The sequence below is a fragment of the Trachurus trachurus genome (assembly GCF_905171665.1).
Source record: "Trachurus trachurus genome assembly, chromosome: 13".
Classification (NCBI taxonomy): domain Eukaryota; kingdom Metazoa; phylum Chordata; class Actinopteri; order Carangiformes; family Carangidae; genus Trachurus; species Trachurus trachurus.
The window spans coordinates 27,835,727-27,863,118 of NC_139892.1; the positions used below are offsets into that span (position 1 = coordinate 27,835,727).

General features: G+C 41.2%; 2 protein-coding genes across 2 annotated transcripts; one reads left to right on the forward strand and one right to left on the reverse strand.

Moving 5' to 3' along the window:
* Positions 1-547: 547 nt before the first annotated feature.
* Positions 548-1,522, reverse strand: LOC310996307 (olfactory receptor 2AT4-like; the record flags this gene model as incomplete). Its single annotated transcript, XM_083985683.1, has 1 exon — positions 548-1,522. The coding sequence occupies one exon, from the start codon at positions 1,520-1,522 to the stop codon at positions 548-550; it is 975 nt and encodes a 324-aa protein (XP_083841809.1).
* A 21,477-nt stretch (positions 1,523-22,999) lies between these two features.
* Positions 23,000-27,171, forward strand: LOC310996308 (olfactory receptor 10G4-like; the record flags this gene model as incomplete). Its single annotated transcript, XM_083985684.1, has 2 exons — positions 23,000-23,798; positions 27,143-27,171. 2 exons carry the CDS (start codon positions 23,000-23,002, stop codon positions 27,169-27,171), a joined length of 828 nt encoding a protein of 275 aa, XP_083841810.1.
* Positions 27,172-27,392: the final 221 nt, after the last annotated feature.

Below are 27,392 nucleotides of genomic sequence, written 5' to 3' on the forward strand. Positions count from 1 at the left end.
ATCATACAATTAATAAGGCTGTAAGACAAAAAATAATAAATCCCAGGAATATGGGTGAAGCTTGTCTGCTGATTATGTATAAAAAACAACTGCCATGAGCAGAGAACAAAAGCCTTTGTTTATATTGTACAGTATTTCATTCAATATAGCCTACTTCAACTGATTTGAAGTTACACCTTAAGTTTTGCTAATTGATCTACATGGTAGGTTAAGTGGCTGCATGTTATGCTGTAAGACTGGAGAAAGTAGGTGGGAAATGACCAGGAGTTACACTGGAAGTCCGGGCAAAGTAGGAATTAAGTGAATGGGAGGTAGGACACTAAGACGTAGGCTAGTTACTGTAAGACATGGGAAAATACGTGTGGGTAGTGACCGGGAGTTACACTGTACGTCTGTGGAAGTAGGTGGAAAGTGAACCGGAGGTACACTCTAAGACGTGGGCCGTATTATGAAGTGTTACCGAAATTACTACAATAATTATCTTGTGGCCACAATGCGTGGTCACATTATTTTTTCTTTATCCAATGTCACCAGAGGGGCTCCGTAGTTAGCCACTAACAGCTGAAATTTTGTTTTTTTGTAGAGCAGTCAATTTGTTGAATTGTCTCTTCAAGCTTTCTTGCACGTCTTTACTTCTAAAACAATATATAAGTGGATTTATCATGGGGGGACTAAGGCTATACAACATGATAATTACTAATCGCATGTCAGCACTAAATTTAATACCAACATTGCTGGCTAAATATACAAAACATCTGGGCAAATAATAAAGAGAAATTACCATCAGCTGAGTACTACAAGTGGACAAAGATTTTAGACGACCTTGTAAATTTGCTATCTTAAGCACTGCCCGAATTATGCAACAATAGGAGCAAATTATGAATGCCAGAGGCCCTAGTAGAACAACCATAGCAAAAACAAAAGCAGGAAATCCATAAGGGGCTCTGTCAGTGCAAGCCAGCACTGTTATACCAATGTGATCACAATAACAGTGATTGATTACGTTTGAGGCACAGTAAGGCAGAGGGTAAGCCCTAATAACTAACATTAAAGGGCCTGCATTGGCAACCACCCATGCTATAATACAAAGAATACAGATGGTGGAGTTTTGAAGAATTAGTGTGTATCTGAGAGGATGGCAGATGGCCACATATCTATCTAAAGACATTAGTAAGAGAATATAGGAATTCACTGAGCCAAGAAAGTGAACAAAGTACATTTGGATGAAACAAGCAGTGAATGAAATGGACCCTGATTGAAACCAATACTTACTAATTATCTTAGGTAAAGTGGTTGTGCTGAAGAGAATGTCACAAGCACAAAGATTCAGAATAATGTAATACACTGGCTTATGAAGGCTACGGTCAGTTGCAAAGAGAAAAATAACTGTGGCATTTCCCATCAAAGTTAAGAGATAAACCAAGAAAAGCACAGCCGAGGCAAGACCATGGTACTCTGGATGAAGTCCAGGGAATCCTTTAAGAATAAATTCAGTCACAACGCTGTGATTCCCTTCTGGCATGGTGTCCCTGAACTTTCCCAAAAACTCTGAAAAAAATATGGGATCACATTTACAACACATGAGATTAAACACTTCACATCACACACTGATTTCATATTGATCATTAATGAATTATAAAACATTTAGCAAAAATTAATGCAGATTAAATATTTAACCTTTCATGATGTTTACTGTGAAACCCTTTTTTTCTATATTTTTTTGCACTTGTCTTTTACTTTTACTTTACTTTACTTTTCACAAAGCACATTCTATATTTCATTACATCTATTTTTTGTGTACATGAAACTTTTAATTCTTAAATCCTTAATGATATGCACAACAGTACGTATACCTCTCTCAAACAGTACAGCAGCATACTCTGTATTATCTGCTGTTGCTTCACCTCTTAAAAAGACTTTTCACAGCATGCTTTGTGATTAAGAAATGGTGTCCATCGTTTTGTTCTTTTGGTTTTCTTTTCAAATTCTCTGTGGACCACTGGCAACCTGTCAACTAACTTCTTTAATGACACTTATGGCAGTGATATCAACCAAAAAGTCTCATCTAATATCGCACTCTCTGGGCTATAATTGATGCAGTATTTTATATCAAATTAGATAATAGGCAAGGTTCCTGTGGGGTATAAAAAGTCCCAATTTATATTACAAATAATGTAAAATAAGGTCTTAAAATGTCTTATAGATATAAAATTTGTGGATGATTTGTTTAAAAAAACACAAATTGAATTATATCAGATTAATCATGTAGAAGTTGCGGTTATTTGTTCTACACTGCTGTCACTTAGTTATGATGCACATAAATTAACCGTAGGATGATACTGTCAATCTACGCTGTACTCAACTTTGCTGTCACATTTAGGTTCTAGTGCTTAACGTCATAAATTAAGCTTTAGACACAGAAAGTTTAGTTTAAATGAGAAGCGAACGGAGGATGATTCATGTAAGATGTGGTTAGTGCTGCAGACAATGTCAAAGTTAGGGTTATCGTAAACATTTAGGGACCGTGGGGATGGTTAGGGGTCAAACAACCAGGGTGCAAATATCGGCTTTTAGCACTTAAACTTGAAACTCACTAGCAACTGTTCAACAGATGTCTTTATTAGGTAATATTGTGGCAACTGAAATGCAGAGATCTGCAATGTTGTGGATATTTCACATAGTGAGCAGTCAAGTTATGCATTGTGTCTTCGTCACGATGTTGCAAAGTTATTTACCTGTGATGAGGATAAAACTTCTTATGTCCACGTTTTCATAGTTTGATTGGGGTCAATAACTGTACTTTGCAAAAAATGTCTTTTGTCTTTTTGAAAGGTCTGTCAGTGTGTAGCGCATTCTGATAAGTCTTTTGAGTCTTTTTTACACAGTTCTAGACCCAATATGATTGTGCTACAGATAAAATCTAAGTAATAATCAGTTCTACCAATATGTCACTTTAATCATGTGGTTATTTAATACTGCTGCTGCAGTAAACATCTTTTGTTGTTCTGTTAAACTTCTATGACATTTTGATTTTTAGAAATGGTGTGAGTGTTTGAAATACAATATACACTATGCATAGCACTAACACTCATGATGGCTAATTTAATAATGCTAATGAGTAATGAATTAAGTCCCACATGGGTAAATAACTTGGGGGTTAAACATGTGCACATAAATTGAAAATGAGGGAACAGTGTTAATGTCCCCAGTGTTTAATTGTCTCTCAGCACTCAACATATGTTTAATCTGAGTAAATGTATTTGAAGCATAACCCACAGGTTATGATGGTTCACATTTTGTCAAAAAACGACAGTTGTTAAAGAGAACTGTTAAAGATTTGTTGGTTGCAGCTTCTTAGGCGTGAGGATTTGGTGCTTTTCTACTTCAAACACCTTATTTTACAAAATTGAATTGAATTGAATTGAAATCTTTATTGTCCACTGCCGTGGAAATTCATCTTTGGCCTCATACAAGATAAAAACAGACATAGTAGTCATTCACAATAGGATACACAAAAACACACAAGACACAGGACACACAAGAGCTTCCCGCACCTTTCCCGTCTATTAAGGAGCATAAAAAGATCCAGGTGAGTAAATAAATAAGAGTAAAATAAGTAGTGAATAATGAAAAAATAAATAAATAAATAAATAAACAGCTCTCAATATCAAAGTCACCTGATCCTGATTGATTCATTAATTTGGTTTAGCAAGACAATTGATGTAGGTACAAAGGATTTCTTGAAAATGTTTCTTGTTGATACAGGGACCCTGAATCTCCTTCCTGATGGGAGTCTTTCAAATGCATGATTTAGGGGATGTAAAGGATCCTGGGCTATCTGTGAGGCTTTCCTCCTATATAAGGTGTGGGAAAACAAATTTGGCCTTTAGACTTAGTGATGGTCATTTTAAATAACATTTTTAACATGATGTAATAATATTATTAATTATTGTAACGCTTTGTAACACTTTGTGCTTTGGTCTATGAACACATTATGCACTATGGCTACTGTGCTTGTCTTCCTGGCACTACCCAACACATACTTTAAGTTTTCCACCTCCATAGAAGTTAACTTTGATATCAGTTTGCATGTAAACAACAGAGTTGGTATTTACGGAAAGAGCCTGTTGAGATGAGTATTCACTGAGGTACAGTACACAGACACACAAGCTCATACAGTACACTCATGTACACACTTTAATCACACACTTGAGACCATTATTGACACGAGCCACTAACTAGCATCCTCTTGGAACTCATTTGTGTTGTTGCTTAGTGACTCGTCAGTCTAAAACCGTCAATCTACCACCCAGTAAAAACTTCTGATTCTTAGGCATGTTTTTAGAATATTCTAGTGCTGTCAAACGACTAAAATTTTTAATCAGATTAATCACAGGGTTGCTGTGGATTCATTTAGATTAATCACGATCAAATATCTTCATTTTTAATCTATATCAATCGCGTTTCATTTTGCATGAGCAAACAGACTCAAGAAAGAGGAACCCAGTGTGATTGTAGCTATAGATGAAACGCATGCAAAAATAATTTCACCATTACAAGATAAGGAGATATTTGGAACATTGTATTGAATGCTGCCTATACACAGTTTGAGCAATGTTATATGAAAACAAGAACTAGTGAGGAAAATAAAAACAGATACACGGACACCACGGAAATGAGACACTGTAATAATTCCTGTTACAGCAACCACAGCTGGCCACAGCGGGGTCTACAGAGGTTCAGAGACATTTGTGGGCACGTGAATTGATATTATTATTGATGACGTACGCCAGGAAAGATCTGATCTTTCTGTTTAGATGCATTGGCCGTGCTCCGGCGTTGACTCCGGTGAAAATAGAGGGCCTGTCCCAATATGCATGCTCGATCACACTTAAACGCTTGGGCACTTGGCGTGCGCGTCCATGGGCTTAGTCTAAGTGCACAAGTGTGTCCTATTTCTCCAACGACCAAAAGTGCAGCATGCTTGATTTGCACTTTACCCACACTTACGTTAAGAACAGGTTAAGACCGCATCAGAGCAGTATTTGGCCAAGCATAAATCCTACAATGCACTAGCTCGTGAAGTCTGCCATCACCAGGAGCCACAAGTCACATTTGGGAAATGCCATTGAATAAATTTCAATAAAATGAATTTGACTTTCTATCTCATAATAATGACTTTTTTAAATCTCATTTTTTATATTCTTTTATCTCATATTTTTCACTTTCAGTTTTGTTCTATTTAGGCTATGTTTACCTTTACATCTGATCATTTTTGACCTGTTATCACATTGTGACAAGCCCAAGTTGGTGTGGTTGTTTGTGTGTGCGTGTGGTGCTTCTCTCTCCCTTCTCTTTCCTACAGAGCTTGATTCAATCATGGGCCTCCGGTGCTTGTCTCTGAGAGGGCGGGGCTGCGTCTTTAAATGGTAAATGTGAATGGTCTGTATCTATATAGCTCTTTACTATACCTGCAACAATACCCAAAGCGCTTTACAGTACATCATAGATCACATTCACCCATTCACATACTGATGGTGGAAGCTGCCATGCAAGGCGCTAACCACGACCCATCAGGAGCAAGGTGGGTAAGCTGTCTTGCCCAAGGACAGAAACCGGGACAGAGCGGGATTCGAACCGCCAACCCTCTGATCACTGCACGACCCGCTCTACCACCTGAGCCACTGCCACCCCGCGGCCCCGTTAAAGCCATGTGGAGAACGCCAGCAATTGTCAAGTATGTCCCGATTGCTTTTAAATATCCCCGCGCTCTTGGCCACTTAATACATGCTTGCACACTTATATGCAAATGTATGTTCCACCAGCAAAATGTCACCAAAGTGTGTGCGTAACCAAGCGCACTCAGCCAAGTGTGGAGAAATGGGACAGGACCAGAAGCTCTGTATATGTGTTGGGCTGCCAGATGCCGGAGCCGGTGGAAGCTAGCACATGTAGAAACATTAATATGCATCCAGTGGAATTTGCCTGTTTACTCTCCCTCTTTCATTTTTTAGTCTCCTCAGACAAAACTTCTTTCTTTGGTTTTCTTGCTGCTCCTGCCATGATAGTGGTAATCCCATGTAGGCATTTGCATCGACTTTGGTATTTTTAACGAATGGGGAAAGGGGGAAGTGACGTATGCCGTCAAGAAGTCAGCACAATTGTAGTTTTTTGTGTGGGGTTCCTACCATCCAGCTTGAAGCTGCTTAGTGCCAGTGAAGGCGATACAGACCCCCTCAGGCCATGAAAGAGGTGTCATTCAACCCGTTGTAAGTCGATGTACCATCACAAAAGTTCTGAAAATATTATATGAAGGTTGAAACGTTACTTGGTGCTGGTTTAACATTGCTGCATTTGGCTTTCAACGAGTATGTTCTTATATTGGGATGCTCTGGTGACTCACCCAGTAGAGCGCATACCATTACCACATAGACTCAGTCCCAACTACAGCAGCCTGGGTTTGAATCCAACTTGCAGCCCTTTACTGCATGTCGCCCCCATGTCATTACCTGTCTGTCCTTAACAGTTCTTCTGCCCTCGGCTAAACTGAGTGCTATAGCGTATGCAGCAAGATAAACATAAATGGCTTCAGTAACCACTCGTGAGTCACTTGTAGCATTCTTCTGAGCTTTACTGATGCACCATTTCACACTTGTAAAACTGTGACAACAGAAACAGCATTCAGTTCCAGTGTAAAAACATACATTTCACTTTCAAAACTATTGCTATGTGCAAAATAACCAATTTACGTTCTTAAGTGAATGCTGCATTCAGGTGCAGTCGGAAAAACGGCCGTCGGTAACAAACCAGATGTCATTTTAGTCACAGAAGTCCAGAGAAAGCCGATAAAACGTGGGTCAGGTCAACAATACGACATCGCCATGACAACATATTCTCACATGTATTGTTTTGCCTCGTGCTGACGGGCCACTTGTTTACATAGAGGTTTGTTTAAGCCGTTACCTGCAGCAGCTGTTGTCTGTCTGCCATCTAACCGATTTCACGTGAACGTGAATCAATATTAATATACTTCAATCATGCATATTTATTTACAAATATCCATCTTTCCCACTTGCTGCCCAAATCCTTTCATGAATTCTTTACACTTAACTCTCAGGTCCATTCTTATAACACAAGACACACTGAAAAACTTCGTCCCCCTTTTTGCCGCACTACACATACTCAGTTTTATTTTGCTTACAGAGGCTCCATACTTTGGAATTCCCATCTTCATGTAGTTAAATTATCTTCATCCCTCAATACTTTTAATAGTCCAGGCAAAATAGCGTTTTATGACAGACTAATTGTCACAGAAGGTTTTTCACCATACATCATTTCTATGAGGTGTCTAGAACAACATACTAAAAGTCCTAAGAAATCCTAGTTGGGGAAATATGTTTAATTCGCATCATTATTTACTGTATAAAGTCTATGGTGCTGACAACAATACACCCCAATGGGGCTATTTTTTCCCTTTACTCCTACCACAATGAAACTTTACACAATGAAAGTATCCATGAAATGTAACATTATTTGTATTACAAGTTTCTTTGAAAATTAATTTGAATATGCAAATGAGCCTTACACTAATCAAATATGCCCAAAATACACCCTAATAGGCTTCTTTTTTTCCTTTACTCCTACCACAATGAAACTTTACACAACGAAAATAGACATTAAAAGTAACATTTTTTGTATTACAAGTTTCTTGGAAAATGAATTTGAATATGCAAATGAGCAATACACTAATGGAATATGCCCAAAATACACCCGAATAGGCTTATTTTCTTCCTTTACTCCTACCACAATCACACTTCACACAATAAAAGTATACATGAAAAGTAACATTTCTGTATTTCAAGTTTCTTGGAAAATTAGTTTTAAATATGTAAATGAGCTCAACACTAATTGACTTATGGTCAAGAAGCCATAAAGCCACAAGCAGCAACAGGGGCCAAATAACTAACACATTCATGTCCATTCAATAAGTTAACCTATATGCACTGAGTGCTGTCACTTGCCACACTTGACTTATGCATACACACGTCACTTGCCACACTTAAAAGACCTATATTGACCTTAAGAATTAATTGCACAGTCTTGTCTCCAGTTGCTTTCTAAATTCTTTTTTTTTTTTATTAGCGAACAAGCCTTACCTAACGACTTTCCTCACAGTTTGCAGAGAACATCAGAAGAAAGTCAGAATTCATCAAAGTCGTTTCAACGACTGTGTGTCATGTTATATTAAATATGCTGTTATGTTCAACAACATATGAGCGGGACTAAGAACTAAGTTATTTGGTCCCTGTTTTTGCTGCTTGCGGATTTATGGCTTCTTGACCATAAGTCAATTAGTGTTGAGCTCATTTACATATTTAAAATTAATTTTCCAAGAAACTTGAAATACAGAAATGTTACTTTTCATGTATACTTTTATTGTGTGAAGTGTGATTGTGGTAGGAGTAAAGGAAGAAAATAAGCCTATTCGTTGTATTTTGGGCATATGCCATTAGTGTATTGCTCATTTGCATATTCAAATTCATTTTCCAAGAAACTTGTAATACAAAAAATGTTACTTTTAATGTCTACTTTTATTGTGTAAAGTTTCATTGTGGTAGGAGTAAAGGAAAAAAAGAAGCCTATTCAGGTGTATTTTGGGCATATTTGATTAGTGTAAGGCTCATTTGCATATTCAAAATAAATTTTCAAAGAAACTTGTAATACAAAAAATGTTACATTTCATGGATACTTTCATCATGTAAAGTTTCATTGTGATAGGAGTAAAGGAAAAAAATAGCCTAATTGAAGTGTATTGTTGTCGGCACCATAGACTTTATACAGTAAATAATGATGCAAATTAAACATATTTCCCCAACTAGGATTTCTTAGGACTTTTAGTATGTTGTTCTAGACACCTCATAGAAATGATGTATGGTGAAAAACCTTCTGTGACAATTAGTTCTATTTTGGGGTCCAAAATGAGCTAAATTGCCTGGACTATAAGTTAAGACTGAAAGCTTACCTGTTAAATCAAGGTTCCTAATAGTTTCTTTTCCAGTATATGTCATTGGATCATTATCTCTTTACATGCTCATACATTCACTCAGTTAAATACAATTATTTTATATTTATACATACCCATGTTTTTATTTCTGACTTCTTTGAGTGTGTGCTATAAAATGGCACTTGTATTGCTTTATTTTTTGTTGTTATTTGTTGTTGCTTTCTCCTATTGTTGTTGTTGATTTATCTTCTGAATGTATGTATATGGTGCTTTTTATAAGCCCATAGGGTGTTTTAACCTCTCCCGCACTTACTATTCTTGTTTCATTTCTGTTTTTTGTAATTGTCTTTTATTATGGTGCAAATAAATAAATACTAAAAAAATACTTAACGCAGCATGAAAAATACGACTGAGTTGCTTGCGATCTACAACCGTACCACTAGGAGTAATTCTTACACAATGTACCTTTAACATTAGCAACAGATCCTGTATTGAATAGCGACCAAAAGGCTAAATCATAACACGTAGCGAGAGACAGAACAACAGTTTATCATAAAAAGGCTTTAAATAATAACAATGGTAGCCTATCTTAGAACAAATTATTAGTTTTATAAATTGAATATAGTAAATTGACAAAAAAGACCCAACAAAATTCATTTATTCATGGTCGTGAGCTCTTGACTCCCACGTAACCTCTGCCAAACTGTGCAAACACTTAATAACTTGTATGAAAAACAAAACAAAAGGCTCACATGTTTGTCACAACGCAATAACCAAAGACGAGGACAGTCAAAAACTACTCTTCCACAGTCAGCAGCACACCTGCTGTACTATTTAACAATTCTCTGCACCCCACCTACAGGTAATACACAAAAAAACACAAATACACAAACCAAAAAATGGCTCAAACAACAACCTTCCATTGAAAGTTTTAATTTTCTACCCAGAGAAACAAAGCTCTTGTTTACCCTGCACTCAAATGCCAACACGTGTCCATATTCACCTGAGATAGCATCACTCAGAGCAACATGCTGTGCGGCTGAACGAAGATGCCGTCCAATGAGAGGTTACTGTTGCAGAGAGCCTTAAAAGCCTACAAGCTATGTGGTAGCAAGAGCTGTTTGAGGGACCACAGTCACTGCAAGTCATCTGACTGCCTGACTTATCATTTGTTGCATACTGAAAGATGTTTTGTTCTAAGAATAGTTTGACCATTTTAAATCTTTTTATTTAAATTCGTAATGCTGATGTTTGTTAAATATGCCTTTTTATAATGCTTCAATCATAGTAACTGAATTTGTTATAGGTGGTTTTGACAAAACCAAAAGGCCTCTGTTAATTGGACTGATTATATTGATGATCTATTCGATCGCTGTTCTAGCCAACATGGTAAATATCCTCTTCATCATTTATGACAAGAAATTACACAAACCAATGTATGTTCTGATTTGCAACCTTGCTATTGTTGATTTATTGTACACCTCCAGTACCACTCCAACAATGATTGGAATTCTCGTTGCTGGTGTTAATACTATATCCTATGTGCCTTGCTTTATTCAAATGTTTGCTTTCCACGTTGGTGCAGTGATGGAGATGTTTGCTTTGTCAATTATGGCATTTGATCGATTGGTTGCTATTAGTTATCCTTTTCAGTACCACATTTATTTAACAAATGTGCGTACTCTTGTTATTGCATATTTACTGTGGATTCTTGCCTGTTGCTTTGTGGCTGTTTTGCCTGCAAGTCTGGTCCCTCTCCCCCACTGCTCCTCAACGCTGAAGTACACTTTCTGTGACTATCCTGCCATAATGCGAACAACATGTGTCGACCCCACTTACTATTTTTTTATGGTTACCATGATATTATTTTTTCTTTTATTTTTCACTTTCTCCTTTATTTGCCTGTCATATTTAGGTATTATTTATTTTGTGAAAGTATCTTCAAGCAGTGAGAGATTAAAAATAGGCAGCACATGTGTAAGTCACTTAATAGCAGTAGCATGTTATTACTGTCCAATATTTATCACCTCTGTCTTGACCAGAATAGGTGTGGTATTAAGTCTTGAGCAACGCCATGCCTTAATGATTGGGACAATCCTTTGCCCGTCTTTTGTTAATCCTTTTGTGTACTGTTTTAGGACACAAGAAATGAAATGTAAGGTATTTCGATTATTCAAAAAACTTTACAAATCTTAGTCGACTCTTGTGGTCTGTGAATGTATGTTTGATGTGTAAATAATAAACATTTTTTAATCGTTTAGTCTTGTTCAGGATTGGAAGGGGCAGAAGCAATCTATAAACAACAACAACCTTGCAGAGTAATCAGGATAGTACACAATGTGGGATATATGGAGCACACAAACACACTGTTTTTTAAGTCACATGCATTGAAATTCTGGGATCTGGTCAAATTCAAAACTGCACAAATCATATTTAAAGCAAGAAGCAATTCACTTCCGGGCAATAACCAGAAAATGTTTTGTGACAGGGAGGGGGGTTACAACTTAAGAGGAAAATTCAATTTTAAAAAACATTGTGTTTGTTCAAAAAGGAAATGTATGTGTATTTCAGTTGTTGGTGTGGATCTATGGAATGGGTTGAAGCAAAGCAAAAACAATACAAAAAAGAAATCTTGAGGAGGAGTTGTGTTGATGATTTGTTTTTGTTAGATTGATGATTATTATAATAATTATTGTATAACTAATAATTATACAAGTATTGTTAATTATGAATAATATCCACTGGGGATATTGGTGATAATATAAATTTTAAATTAAATTAAAATTATAGAATAGATAAGTAAGAAAGGGGAAGGGTCATATAAGTTTTACTTCTACCTGCTCCTTTTCGGACACTGCTATACTGTTTATATATATATTTTTTTTTTTTCATGTTCGAAAAAAAATAAAAATTCATTCATTCATTCAATTATCACATATCATCAATGGTTACAGCCCGCCTTTCTGGGGTCATTCCTATGTTTCCACAGCCTTATGTTCCCACATTTCTAACTTTTGTTGTCACTGAAAATTAGGCCCTATGTTCCCACAGCCCTTTGGTCCCACCATTGGTTGGGTTTAGGCAATGAAGAAAAGAGTTGGTTAAGTTTAGTAAAAAGACCCGGTAGAGGCTAGACAGGCCAGATAGATAGAGTCCAGACAGGTAGAGAGAGTCCAGTGGGAACATAGGGCCTAATTTTGAGAAAAATCTTAGAACTGTGGGAACATAGGGCTGTGAGAACATAGGCATGGACCCACCTTTCTGACCCCCCCCTTCCGAAAATAGACTTCCATTCCGAAACCCCCCACTCCGAACGGACAGGCAGGTGTAAATGGGTCACACGTTAATCTTTTATTGAATATGAAAAACAGCTCTGAGTGACACTTGAAACTGGAACCAACAAATTTAAATCCTGAGCCAGTATAAAAATAGACACGTAAACTATCAACAGTAACCAAGAGGGTGCTGCCCCGGCCGGCTGCTGTCGTGTTCACTCTGCGACCTTTGTGCTTGTTTCTTGTCATCTATGTTTATATGTGTGGTTTGCTCATACCCACGATGTGTGCACTTATTGCATATGGTCGTAACACACTGCTGAACATTCAAACCAGCACAACTTACCTCACATTTGGAGCAACAACGGGGCCTTCACGCCAGCACGGAGAGCTTGACGGAGGAAGCGCGGAAAACGAGCCGGAGTTCTGCAGCGTGCTCCGCATCACCCGCCTCTGCCAAGCATTTTACTTGCCAATGTCCGTTCTCTGGACAACAAGTTGGATGACTTAAGAGCGAGGATACGCTATGAGAGGGACATACAACGGTGCAACATCTTCTGCTTCACAGAGATGTGGCTGAATGCCACGATCCCTGATCATGTTATCACACCTGACAGCAGATCGCTTTTCCGGGCTGATCGTACAGCGGAGTCGGGGAAGAGCAGAGGCGGTGGAGTGTGTTTCCTGACCAGCTATCACTAGTGCAACCCACGGAACGTCACTGTCATGTCCAGCTCGTGCACTGCAGACCTGGAGTGCCTGATCATCCTCTGTCGGCCGTTCTTCCTCCCGAGGGAATTCTCCGCGATTGTTGTGATTGTGGTCTACATCCCGCCATCAGCAAACACAGATGTGGCACTGACGGGACTCCATGACCGGATCTCCAGGGTCCAAAACAAACATCCAGAGGCAGCCCTCATCGTGGCAGGTGACTCCAACAAGGCGAAACTCACACGAGTGATGCCGAATTTTCACCAACACGTCACCTGCCCAACCCGGGGAGCCAACACAACACATTGGACCACTGTTATACGCTATACAAAAATGCGTATAAAGCCATCCCACGGCCGGCTTTTGGTAGGGCCGATCATGATGCCATTTTTCTTTTTTTTTTTGTATTATCACAATGATGCCATTTTTCTAACCCCGGAATATAAACAACGAAGCCAGGTGGAAGCTCCGATGACGCGGGAGGTGCGGCGCTGGTCTGTCCAATCAGAAGCCACGCTACAAGACGCCCTGAGCAACGTTGACTGGGATACGTTCCGGGAGACGTCAGCTGATGTGAGTGAGTACGCCTGTAGTGTTACATCCTTCATCCGCTTCCTGAGCGACGCTGTCATCCCAACAACAACGGTGAGAGTTCCGCACTGCTTTAAAGTGTCTATCATCATTCCAGTCCCTAAAAAGGCCGACCCTGCTGGACTGAATGACCATCGCCCTGTGGCTCTGACGTCAGTGGTGATGAAATGCTTTGAGAAACTTATCAAAGACTTCATTTCCTCAGCACTGCCAGCCTCCCTGGACCCGTGTAGCGCATGTGCACTCGCTCCACCCATTAAAGACGTGCTAACCAACCCGCCAAGTGGTTGTCAACCTCTTGGCGAAGAGGTTAGTATCGTCGCCTCCGGTGCGGGAGGTCGTGGGATCGAACCCCACCTAGGGCAGGCCATGAGAAACACAACGCAGAGGGCCAGATCGACATCAGCTACAGTGGTGCCGTGACCCGGATGCCCTGGGTGGAGTGAGTTCAGCGGGGGTGAGTGTAGCGCATGTGCACTCGCTCCACCCATTAAAGACGTGCTAACCAACCCGCCAAGTGGTTGTCAACCTCTTGGCAAAGAGGTTAGTATCGTCGCCTCCGGTGCGGGAGGTCGTGGGATCGAACCCCACCTAGGGCAGGCCATGAGAAACACAACGCAGAGGGCCAGATCGACATCAGCTACACCCGCTTCAGTTTGCCTATCGCTCAAACAGGAGCACTGATGACGCCATAACTCACGTCCTCCACACGGCCCTTACCCATCTGGACTCTGGTAAGGATCCTTTTCATGGACTTTAGTTCAGCATTTAATACTATATTTCCCCTCAGGCTAATCACCAAGCTCAGGGACCTGGGGCTTAGCCCCCAGCTGTGCTCCTGGGTCCTGAGCTTCCTGACAAAGAGACCCCAGGTGGTCAGAGCCGGACGGTGCACCTCCAGTGCATGGACCCTCAGCATCGGTGCCCCCCAAGGATGTGTCTTGAGCCCCCTGCTCTACTCCATATACACCCACGACTTTACCGCTGTGCACACCACAAATACCATCGTAAAATTTGCTGACGACGCAGTGGTGGTGGGCTGTATCTCAGGAAACAACGAGACAGCCTACCTGGACGAGGTACAGCGGTCGATCGTCTGGTGAGAACAACAACCTGAAGCTAAATGCTAATAAGACCAAGGAAATGGTAGTAGACTTCAGGAGGGTGAAGGGGGGGCTGAGCTATGCACCATTGTTGATTGATGGAATGCCGGTGGAGAGGGTCAACAGCTTCAAGTACCTGGGGGTGTACATCTCAGAGGACTTGACAACCACTGTACACACCTCCACTGTGGTGAAGAAAGTGTGGCGCAGTATGTATTTCCTCAGACGACTGAGGAAATTTAAGATCTGCACGGCCCTGCAGAAATTCTTTTTCTCTGCTGTCTGGGAGCATTACTGCCTGGTACGGCAGCTGTAGTGCCCAAGAGAGGAAGGATCTGCAGAGGGTGATCCACTGTGCTGAAAAGATCATAGGATCTGCTCTGCCCAGCCTTCAGGACATCTATACTGGGCGATGCAGGTCCAGAGCACAGCGGATCATGAAAGACCCCCACCACCCCAACCACGAACCGTTTGAGTGCCATCAAGGCCAGGACTGAATGGCTCAGGAGGAGCTTCTTTCCTGAGGCAGTTTGTTCGCTCTGCTCCTAACCCCCCCCCTCACACACACGCACATACACACACATCCTCCCCATTCTCCACACATAGCACACATTATATACATTATTTATTACTAATTTATTATTATGTTTACATACATTTTTAACCAGCTTTGCACAGTATGGGCACTGCCTTTTTAACTGAATTGTTGAATGTTGTTGTTGTTTGTTGTTAAGTGCGTGTATTTGTCGACGGAGTGTCATTTCACTGCAATGATCTTGTGTTGTTGTATGTGACGAATAAAATCATCATCTATTTAAGGAGTAGCCATGGGGGGTGACCGCCATTCCGACGGTCCACTATTCCGAAAATTTCCGAAGGTCCGTCATTCTGAATTTCCGAGGGGCCGCCATTCCGAAGGTGTCAATCGCAGTGTTTTATTTTGAAGGGTTAGGACCGGATTTTCTCATGTTTCTTTGTTTGACTTCCTGCCTGGCTTGACACGATCGCTCGCGGAAAATACACCAAATGAAACGACCGCTGCAGGGCGCGATCCGGCGGCACGTCTTGCGTGTGTGAACCTTTATAGTCTATGGTGTGAACGACTCCCCGGCCGGCTAATATACAGTGGGCTAATATACAGGACAAAGAAATACCAATGTGCGCCCGTCCTGGATTCAATCCCAGGTCACCTGCGTGGCAGGCAATTGCTCTACCCACTGTACTACCGCAGCAAACAATGAATGGTAAATGGTAAATGGACTTGCACTTATATAGCGCTTTTCTAGTCTCTTGGACCACTCAAAGCGCTTTACAATGTAATGGTCACATTCACCCTTTCACACACATTCATACAGCACTGGGCATAGTGCAGGAAACTAAGCATTCACACACATTCATACCCCGATGGACACATTGGGGGGAAAGTGTGGGTTCAGTGTCTTGCCCAAGGACACTTCGACATGTTGACTGGAGGAGCCTGGAATCGAACCACCGACCTTCCGGTTAGTGGCTCTACCTCCTGAGCCACAGCCGCTTCTTTAACACTAGAACCGCCAACTGCCTTTCATTGGACGACTTTGATTTTCATTTGTGCATAACTAAAAAAAACATTGAAGTCCACCAGTCTGTGACTTTTCCTAAAATGATGTTGGGCAGCACCCCGTTTTTTTAAATACAATAAATATTATTCACACAAAAAAATATTGATCATGTTTTCTCATTTTTACCTGTAACCGCCACGTTCGTTCATTGGACGACCAGAGAATTCACCGATTTGTGCTGACATTCTGCGCTCTCTCTCTCCCTCTCTCTCTCTGTGTGTGTGTGTGTGTGTGTGTGTGTGTGTACACGTGCGCAGGCTGCGCAGATGCACGCTCACGTCCAGACTGGCTATACTTCACACACGCATGGTGCAGAAATTATTTTCCAGACTGGACAGACTGGTAAATATCAATATGATATCAAAAGAAAACAAAATTCGTTTTATAAAGCCAGTATTTAGGAGCAGTGCATAGGGGAAAAAACAGAGTCGCTGTGCTTTTCATCTAAAGCGCCGACGTGAGTGCACGCGGGGGGCACCTGACATATCAAACAAAGAAAACTAAGACTATAGATGTTGCCGTAAAAGAAAAAATAAATCATTTATACGGTGGAAACCCGGCTTTACAGGCGGGGGCGGGGTTCCTACACCCCCCCCCCCCCCCCTCCCCCGCCTCGCGGAGGCTGCGGGGTGTAGCCTACATCACGGCCCAGAGTAGCTGTTAAAAGACTATGACAAATGTAATACCTGTACAGCACTAATTAATGCTTTAGAATGACTCATGGCGGTTATAGGTATATAGCAGACAATTGTCCAAGTCCCTCTGATCCGAGTCCCAAGCGAGTCTAAAGTCATTTGGTTCAAGTCTCAAGCAAGTCCCAAGTCTTTTCTTTTGTGGGCAAGTCGAGTCGAGTCACAAGGTTATGTCGAGTCGAGTCACAAGGTTATGTCAAGTCAAGTCCCTCACCATTATCCCCCAGCCCACCAACAAAGCACCCAGGTTTATATCTTGAAGAGAAACATCTTATCTTCCTAATGTCAATGTCAAAAAAGAGCGTGCAGACTGTTTGTTTGATACAAAAAAATGTTTATTATGAACATTTTGCAAAAACATATCTAAATTAATTTCATTCACCAGTAGCAAAGTGCTTATGTAAAGCACTTGCTGTCTAGAGAGAGAGAGAGAGAGAGAGAGAGAGAGAGAGAGAGAGAGAGATGAGTGAGCCAGCCAGGGATCAGCAGAAGAAAGAACATTACAATACTATATTACAGAGTCAAGTAGTGCCTGTATGCCTAGGAACACACATACAGTACATTAACAGCTTGTTGCACTTGAGAAGTACAAGATTTGAGAGAGTGTTGCCCTTCATACGAGAACGATGTGGTCTCAAAATAATACCACCATGGCTAAAAATGAAATGGCATGTTTGATACAAAAACATGTTAATTATGAACAATTTGAAAAAATATATAAATTCATTTCATTCACCAGTAGCAAAGTGCTTATGTAAAGCACTTGCTGTCTAGAGAGAGAGAGAGAGAGAGAGAGAGAGAGCGAAAGAAGGAAAGAAAGAGAGACAGAGAGAGAGAGAGAGAGAGAGAGAGAGATGAGTGAGCCAGCCAGGGATCAGCAGATGAAAGAACATTACAATACTAACCTATATTACAGAGTCAAGTAGTGCCTGTATGCCTAGGAACACATACAGTGCATTCACAGCTTGTTGCACTTGAGAAGTACAAGATTTGAGAGAGTGTTGCCCTTCATACGAGAACGATGTGGTCTCAAAATAATACCACCATGGCTAAAGACTCTCTTGACTGGCGCACTAGTTGCAGGCACTGCAAGTGCTCTAGTGGCAATCGGATAAAGTGCAGTGAGGGAGTTTCTATTTGTCTCCCAAAATGTGAGACAAGTCTGCTCAGTATCAAGGCTAAGGTAAGTGTTCAGCTGAGTATCTGCTGGCCTTGTCGTGTCCACCTTGCGGCGCTTCTGGTATCCTGCGAAGAGGCCAGCACCGTCCTCCTCCAACAGCTGCTCCTCTCCCTCTGGACTCTGGGGTGTCTGGTCAGCCGGCACTTCCCGTAGAATCAGTTCTAATGAACAACAAATTATTAATTAACACTTAATATAGCATGAAATACTCGGAACAGTGAATTGATATTGGTAGTTTTGTGATTATCATAATTTGATCACTATGAAACAGACAACTTTAATAAAAATGAACTAAGTATGCTTGAGAAGTGAATGAGTGTGGTGTGTGAGAGACAGTGTCAGTATACAGCGCCATACTTGTGGTGTGTCTTCCTGTGTGCATTTGAGCACATTAATATACTGTAAGAATGTACATTCACTGACCTTTCACCATGTCAGACACCTCCTTCTTGACATCATTGGTGACAAGAACATCATGTTCCAGCCACATCATTGCGAATGCTGGGTCAAGAACAGCTGCTCTGATGTATAGGGGGTCTGCACAAGGCAGTGGCTGCCGTTCATCTGGTGCTGCCGTTTCCATTTGGACATTGGCGAATATGCCACGGAATCTTGTTTTCAGGGAGGTCTGAAGGCACTTCACCATACTTCCCAGGAAGCGAACCTGAACCACACACACACACACACACACACACACACACACACACACACACACACACACACACACACACACACACACACACACTCATTAATTCATTGATTTGTGGTTATTTACAGAGGTTTTGTGTAATTACATATTACTGTACATTTGACTCTGTTACACATGTTATTACTACTGTATAACTGAGTCTGCTACACTACACAGAAATGTCACACACCAATAACCTTTCCTTCTTCTGTTGTCAAACCCAGGTGTGTGGCCGCTGGTAATCGGTCTTTGTTTAATGAAGTCGAATCCTCTGCAGAAGCAACCCGCACCAAGATCAAAGGGATCCTCGCTGAAGTCAAGCACCTTTCAGTTACAGTGGACATTTGGTCTGATCGTAGAATGCGGGGCTTCTTGGGTGTGACTGCCCATGTCTTGTCAACAACCAGTGGGCTGCATCTGAACTTGTACTTGCTGGCCTGCAGTAGGTTCAAAGGATCGCACACTGGCGAGAGGATAGCTGAAGCCTTTGAGGCTATATGTGATGAATATCATATTAGACATAAGTTGGACTTTGACATCTGTGACAATGCAGCAAACAGGAACAAGAACAAGTGAACGATGAGGAAAACTTGGACAACCCAGATGTGTGGGAAGATCTGTCTGAGACGGAACAGGAAACCGTTGAAGAGGTGAACACAGAAAACACAGAAAAACAATGAGTGGACAAAACAAGGCTAAACTGTAAATTACAGAACAGAAAATGTAATAACTACTACAATAATGATTATTATTGTATGGTGTGTGTGTGTGTGTGTGCGTGTGTGTGCGTGCGTGCAGGGGATTCACCATAATAAGCAAAGATGTTTCACTATCACTCATTCACCTGTTCAACAGTTTCCTGTTCCGTCTCAGACAGATCTTCCCACACATCTGGGTTGTCCAAGTTTTCCTCATCGTTCACTTGTTCTTGTTCCTCTTGCGGGAAGCAGATAGAGAAGGCCCTCTTCATGTTTGCTGCATTGTCACAGATGACAAAGTCCAACTTATGTCTAATATGATATTCATCACATATAGCCTCAAAGGCTTCAGCTATCCTCTCGCCAGTGTGCGATCCTTTGAATCTACTGCAGGCCAGCAAGTACGAGTTCAGATGCAGCCCACTGGTTGTTGACAAGACATGGGCAGTCACACCCAAGAAGCCCCGCATTCTACGATCAGACCAAATGTCCACTGTAACTGAAAGGTGCTTGACTTCAGCGAGGATCCCTTTGATCTTGGTGCGGGTTGCTTCTGCAGAGGATTCGACTTGTTTAGCCACAGACCGATAACCAGCGGCCACATATTTGGGGTCGACAATATTAAGAAAGTGGCAGAAATTTTTGTTTTCTGTGATAGTTAGGGAAAGGTTACATCCCACTATCAGATCTTCAATTATGGCGTTGGTGATGGCCCTCTGTTTGGGGTGATTCTGACTGTAAGCCTCTAGGGCAGGGCTATTCAATTACAAATTCAGTGGGGCCAGATTTTAAAACCGAGACCTTAAGCTGGGCCGGACATTTTCAGCGGTCAAGAAGGTTATGACAAATGAGGGGCATTTTTAAAACCCAGCATTCCCAGCTATTAAAAACAAATCTACACAGCCAGAAAAAAGAGAATAAGTCAATAAAAGTAGTACCTAGTGATAGTAGTAGGCTAGTAAAGGTGTAGCTGTTAATGCTTTGAATTGGAGGTTTTTTTTAGGAACTAAAAGTTTCCTGAGGCCTACTGTCTGAGTTTCCACTGAGGTTTACAGCAGGGGGTTATGTAAATCACTAAATGTAGCTAGTCTTAAAATTAGGCCTAAAGATGAACAAAGATTTATTTTCTAACATATTTTGATTGGTGAAAAACAAGGAACAAAAAGCCATTTGGGGCAAATTACTCTGGGAAAGTATTTGATTACGGATTATTTCTTTGAAAAGTAGCTATCCTAATCAAGTTACTGTTCTGATTCCATTGCAAGTAGCCTATTTAGTTGCGTTAAAATTAAATTATTGGTTACTTCATTCCCTCAAAAAGAAAGAAAAAAAAAGGACAGCGGAGCGTGGCGTGCTGTCACTGCGTGGACGCTAGCAAGTTAGCTCGCTAGCAAGTTAGTTTATTTAATTTTTTTTTACCATTGATGTATTATATTATTACCTTCATGTCTTTCTGGAGCGTGGGGACGAGTCTCTGCTGCTCCTGGTTGATCCGGACGGAACCGCTCATCTGACGAATCCGGGTCACCGAGCCGTCAGCTGCTGACTCTCTCACCGGCCGCTCGGCCCGGCTTGATCGCCGGTGTCCAGCGTCGGTGTCGGTCGTCGGGTCGACGGTTGTAATTAGATTGACGTCTATAGACGTCAATGGCAGCCAATGAGTTAATCTCAACAACTAAACTATCAAGTCACAAACAAAACTGACACACATGATAAACAAACAGAACTATGCTGCAGTTTGTTTGTCAAGTTAACCTGTCACCTTCAGCACCACGGACAGCGCGGCGGATGAGCCGCGGAGCTGCAGCTGTCAGCGTCTCTGGGCTTAGGGCCTGGGGCCTCATTTATCAAAACTGTAAGTAAGCAGTGTAAAACTGCTGCTACTACATTTTTTGCTTAGGCCTACAAAAGACACCCAAAATATTTACACCTTTTTCAGATCTATCAAACTGTGTGTGCACAACTCTCCTCAATTTATCTTTGATAAATCAAACTGGATCCAAGAATGGTGCGCAGTTGGGCACGTGAACACACCTCCGCCCCCGGAATGCCTATGCAACCATATATGGTCAGCACGTGCATATTAATTAGCCATGTGCGCTCTGTGGAGCGGCAACAAAGTGACAACAAAGAGACAACGAAGACAACGGGCGGAGGGTGGGGGAAAGAAAGCGAGATACATGGCATCGGGCAATAAATCAGTCAGAAAAATGATCTTGCATTTTAATAAGCTACAATAAAAACAAAAACCTCCCAAATCTCAGCTGCCAACCTGTAACTTGGAGGGTTTGTTTTTTCTTCTCTAATAGGCCTATGTGTTTGTGTATGAGAAACAGTGTCTCAGATGAAAAAATAAAATAAAATCAGAAGGACACGTCTGACTATAACGTAATCAATCAATGTCGGAAAAGCGGAATGTTTGAAAAAATAGTAAAGTGCCGCTACTCCGACAATGAAAAAAAAAATGTCGGAATAGTGGGACGCTTGAAAAATAATGTTAATGCCGCTATTCCGACAATTAGAAGTCAATGTCGAAATAGCGGCATGTCGGAATAGCAGCATGTAACCGCTGCCAGTCAGTCTCCGGGCCGTCTCCAGTCCATCCGACACGGGACCGAGACCTGCTGTCAGACAGCTGTCCCTCTCTGAAGCAGAGGATGCGCTCGGCTCGGGTCATCTTCGTGTTCATCACCGCTGCCGCCGCTCTGGACTGCACAGTACAATTCACAACCCAATCAGGTGCTCTCACGCTTGTGGTTCATCTTCTTCTACTTTTTTTCTCTTCTCAATTTAAGGCTCTCGTAATCTATACCTCCAAATCCCGATCACTTGCCACTTGCCCCCCCCCCCCCCACTCAAAAATATTTTCTCATCAGATCTGCACGATTCATAGGTCATCTATTTTGGCTTCAAAACGGCGAATATCGCCGAAAGGTGAGTGATTTTCATGCCTGGTGGATGTATTATTTTTGAAAAAATATAGCTTTTAATAAATATTCTACATATTCAACCTTTAATACACATTAATAATTTATTTTAAGTCTGTCAAATTTTTATTTATATTGTTTTTTATGACCCGCCCCACCCTGCACTCACATGCCAACGTGTCTATATTCACCTGAGATCACATCACTCAAAACAACATGCAATGCTGTCCAATGAGAGGTTACTGTTGTGGAGAGCCTTAAAAGTCTACAAGCCATCTGGTTGCAAGAGCTGTTTGAGGGACCGCAGTCACTGCAAGTCGCCTGACTGCCTGATTTATGATTTGCAGCATACTGAAGGATATTTTGTTCTGAGAATAGTTTGACCATTTTAAAAAATATATATATAAATTCGTAATGCTGATGTTTGTTAAATATGCCTTTTTATAATGCTTCAATCATAGTAACTGAATTTGTTATAGGTGGTTTTGACAAAACCAAAAGGCCTCTGTTAGTTGGACTGATTATATTGATGATCTATTCACTCGCTGTTCTAGCCAACATGGTAAATATCCTCATCATCATTTATGACAAGAAATTACACAAACCAATGTATGTTCTGATTTGCAACCTTGCTATTGTTGATTTACTGTACGCCTCCAGTGCCACTCCAACAATGATTGGGACTCTTGTTGCTGGTGTTAATACTATATCCTATGTGCCTTGCTTTATTCAAATGTTCGCTTTCCACCTTGGAGGAGTGATGGAGATGTTTGCTTTGTCAATTATGGCATTTGATCGATTGGTTGCTATTAGTTATCCTTTTCAGTACCACAGTTATTTAACAAATGTGCGTACTCTTGTTATTGCATATTTACTGTGGATTCTTGCCTGTTGCTTTGTGGCTGTTTTGCCTGCAAGTCTGGTCCCTCTCCCCCACTGCTCCTCAACGCTGAAGTACACTTTCTGTGACTATCCTGCCATAATGCGAACAACATGTGTTGACCCCACTTACTATTTTGGTATGGTTACCATGATATTATTTTTTCTTTTATTTTTCACTTTCTCCTTTATTTGCCTGTCATATTTAGGTATTATTTATTTTGTGAAAGTATCTTCAAGCAGTGAGAGATTGAAAATAGGCAGCACATGTGTAAGTCACTTAATAGCAGTAGCATGTTATTACTGTCCAATATTTATCACCTCTGTCTTGACCAGAATAGGTGTGGTATTAAGTCTTGAGGCACGTCATGCCTTAATGATTGGGACAATCCTTTGCCCGTCTTTTGTTAATCCTTTTGTGTACTGTTTTAGGACACAAGAAATGAAATGTAAGGTATTTAGGTTTTTCCAAAACCTTGACAAATCTTAGTAGACTCTTGTGGACTGTGAATGTATGTTTGATGTGTAAACAATAAATTTATATGTGCATTTTTTAATCTTAATCGTCTTGTTCGGGATTGTGAGGGGCAGAAGCAATCTATAAAATACAACAACCTTACATACCACATGTATCATCAATGCAGAATTAACAACAGGTGCAATACCACCTGGCAAAACATATGACACATTGTATATTGCAATTTTTTCAAAATTGCACTACTTGCCAGCATCACAAATTGCTTTTAATCTTCTTTCTATGTCAATAAACAATGTAATTCATGTTGTGTATGCGCGTAAATAGAGTTCTTGGCTGTTCAGGAAGAGCAGAAACAAAAAAAAAGTGATCCTATAGAGCTGAACGATATAGAAAATCAGTATCAATAAAAATGTTTTCATATCGATCGATATTGATAATTGTAAAAAAAGAAAAAAAAGTGTGTCGTTAGGCCGTTTTATGCTATTGCTTAAAGCAGATATCAGCTTCACGGCCGTTTCGGCTAATGCTGCGTTCAAGGCAGGCTTTTGAAACCGTAAGTTACAGCTTCAAGTCACAACTACGACTTGGTAGCGTTCCAGGTAACCCGTAGCTCGTGTTTTTACCATCCTGTTGTCTGTGAAAGTTCCCTATAACGGCCACTCGTAACTTCCGACCCGTGAACTCGTACCAGATCGTACTGGTATGACTTCACAGGAAGGAAAAACACAAAGTACGAGTTTCTTTGAACGCACCATGAGTTAGCAGCCCCCGCCCTTGTCAGGCATCAATTGGTCCTCGTGCTACGTCACCACATTCACGCGCATCCCTTGGCTGCACACACAGCCCTTCATGCCGTTCTCTCTCCTCATTGGATAACACTTGTATCCCACAAGGAAAATTTTCTCCTCGGGTTACAGCAGAGCAGAGTGACGGAGAGACTCGTGTTTAGGCTGAAATACTTCATGTAAGTGATTGCTGACGGAAAATAGGACTATTTAGGACTTATATTAACAAAAACATTCCACTGATATCTGCTTTAATGACCTACTTTTATAAAGAACACACAAACACTGAATTCAAATCCAACTCTGAAATTTGATGACTTTTAATATGACCCAGAATATACAAACATGAAAATATTTCAACTTTTTTAATCAACAGAGACAAGCAATAACCTGTTCTGTATTATGGCTAACACAATATTTGACACATGAATTGGCCTTTGGTCACCCCTATATATTATATTAAATAATGCTTGAACAAATGTTAATTACATATTTTTATTTAACTAGGCTAAATCACAGTAGCATACTGATTTGTTGAACTTACAAGCTAAGTATATTAATTATGTACTAGTTCAACATTTTGGCAAATTGGCCATAATCCCTATAGTCTATAGTCCCTATAGTTTATCTTTATTTGTCGGTGCAAGCTATTTTAGAGTGGCCGAGCCAAGCCGCGAGCTACTCAGAGCTACAGGTTTCTCTCATCAAATACACAATCCAACAACTCCAAAACGCTCTCGTGGACAAGTTGTGACCAGCATTCACCATGCTATCAGATAATAATGGAAAGTTACGAGACATAGTTGTTTTCGAGGCAAATGTAGAGACTGCTTGCTGAAAAACTGCCCCTGAAGGCAACATGCATAGGCGGTTTTGCATGATTTCACCTCTAAAACAACTCTGTCTCATAGCGTTCTGTTATTATCTCATAGTGTGGTGAATGTGCAGGTCACAACTTGTCCACAAGAGCGTTTTGGAGTTGTTGGATTGTGTATTTGATTCTGCTAACGGTCGCTTCACTACTCCTCTCAAGTCCTCACAACCAGAGCCATGTCAGGAGTTGTGTGTGTGTGGCGATGAGCTTTTAGCATTTATTAGCTTTCCAGCGCGACCTGCCGTGTCTGTCTGTCTGTCTGTGCCCACAGCTCCTCACAACTCCTCTCTATACAGCGGTTTTTTAGTGTGGAGGGGGGGTTGTGTTTGTAAATTGGGGATTAGCTTTTAGCATTTATTAGCTTTCCAGCGCAACCTGCCTTGTCTCTGTGTGTGTCTGTCAGCCCCTCCTGGCGCTCACACAGACATGAGTGACGGTTAAAAGCTTTTTTTTTTCTGTGAGACTACGACCAAAGACGGTTATGATGCTCCAAAACGAAAGCTGGTAGTCCAGTTAGCTGGCTAAATAGCATCAATCAATCGATGCACGTCCTCCGGTGAGGACTTTTTTTTTTTTTTTTTTTAACGGTCGCCATTGACGTGTTGCTATGACATTGTTTGAAGTGGGCGGGGCCAGAGAGATGTCAATCAAGACGAGGGAGCTGTCAATCATAGCGTTATCTGCCACGCCCACACTGCCCTGACCAGTGGCCTCAATAGTGCCTCAATAGCAAAATGAGCTGTTTTTAAACCAGGTTTTCTAATAGTTATGAATAGTTATTGTCATTCAGACTTTTGTGGATGCTTAATGAGGCACTTGACTTTGATATAATATAAGCATTTTTACTATTTAAAGTCAGGTTTCCAAAGGCTTTAATTATCATGATTATCAGCCTGATGTAGCTGAAGGCGGGCTTACATTGTACGATTTTGCCACGATTTTGTTGTCCCAGACGAGTCGCAGCATAATTTGCATAATCGTAGAGGGATCACAGGGTCATGACGCATAGTTAGTGAGGCTCTGCATCACGTCCCAATGTCCTAAAGATGAGTTGCCGACCTCCCGACAAATTTCTGACATGCCAGAAAATTTCTCGTTGTGACGGACAATGTATGGGGTCCTACGTCTCCATCTGCGCTTGGCGGCTTTTTTCTTTTCAGCGCACAGAAGAGCACAAACAAAAAGCACGACTTGCCGTTCGTCAGTCATTCTCCGCTATAGGAACCAACATCAGGAACCAATGTTAATTTGAGGTTTACAATCGAGCAATTATAGAGCAGCACAAATCTCAGCGGCATCGCAAGGGTAATCGTGGTGGAGAGCAATCGTAGAACAACGTGCAATTAGTGGAGGTCTGAGACTGATCTGAGACATAGGACTGAAGAGGGAAGCTTGTGCAGTTTGAGATGTGAACAGACGAATAGTCGTGCAGTGTAAGCCCGCTTTAAATAAAACTCAACGGGCGGGAGCTTGGTGACGGAGCGTGCCTGGGTCTGCGTTTTTGATTGGTTGTAAGGAAGTAATGACCTTTATAGGCTATAATGAAAGAGGAAGGGAAACTGTGTTTTTCTATCAAATTTTTTATATTGTTACAGCCCCAGCCCTTGGCTGTGTCCTGTCTGTGTGGTGTGTCTGCTGTGTGGGTGTGTCTTGCAGGTGGCTGGATGGTGAATGCTGATGGCTGACTGGGAGCACCTGTGTCCGGTTTGCTTGTCCTGCTGATTTAACCCTGCTGTGGGGCTGCCTCGCCCTCTCACTCCTCCTGCTGCACGTCCTCCCCACCTGTTTTACACCTGACAACATGCACCTCATACAAGACATTACATTCAAACACCCTCATGCACTCCTGACATTCACTCACACACTTCATTGGATTTTTGATGTGTCATCTCGACGATAAAGAAGC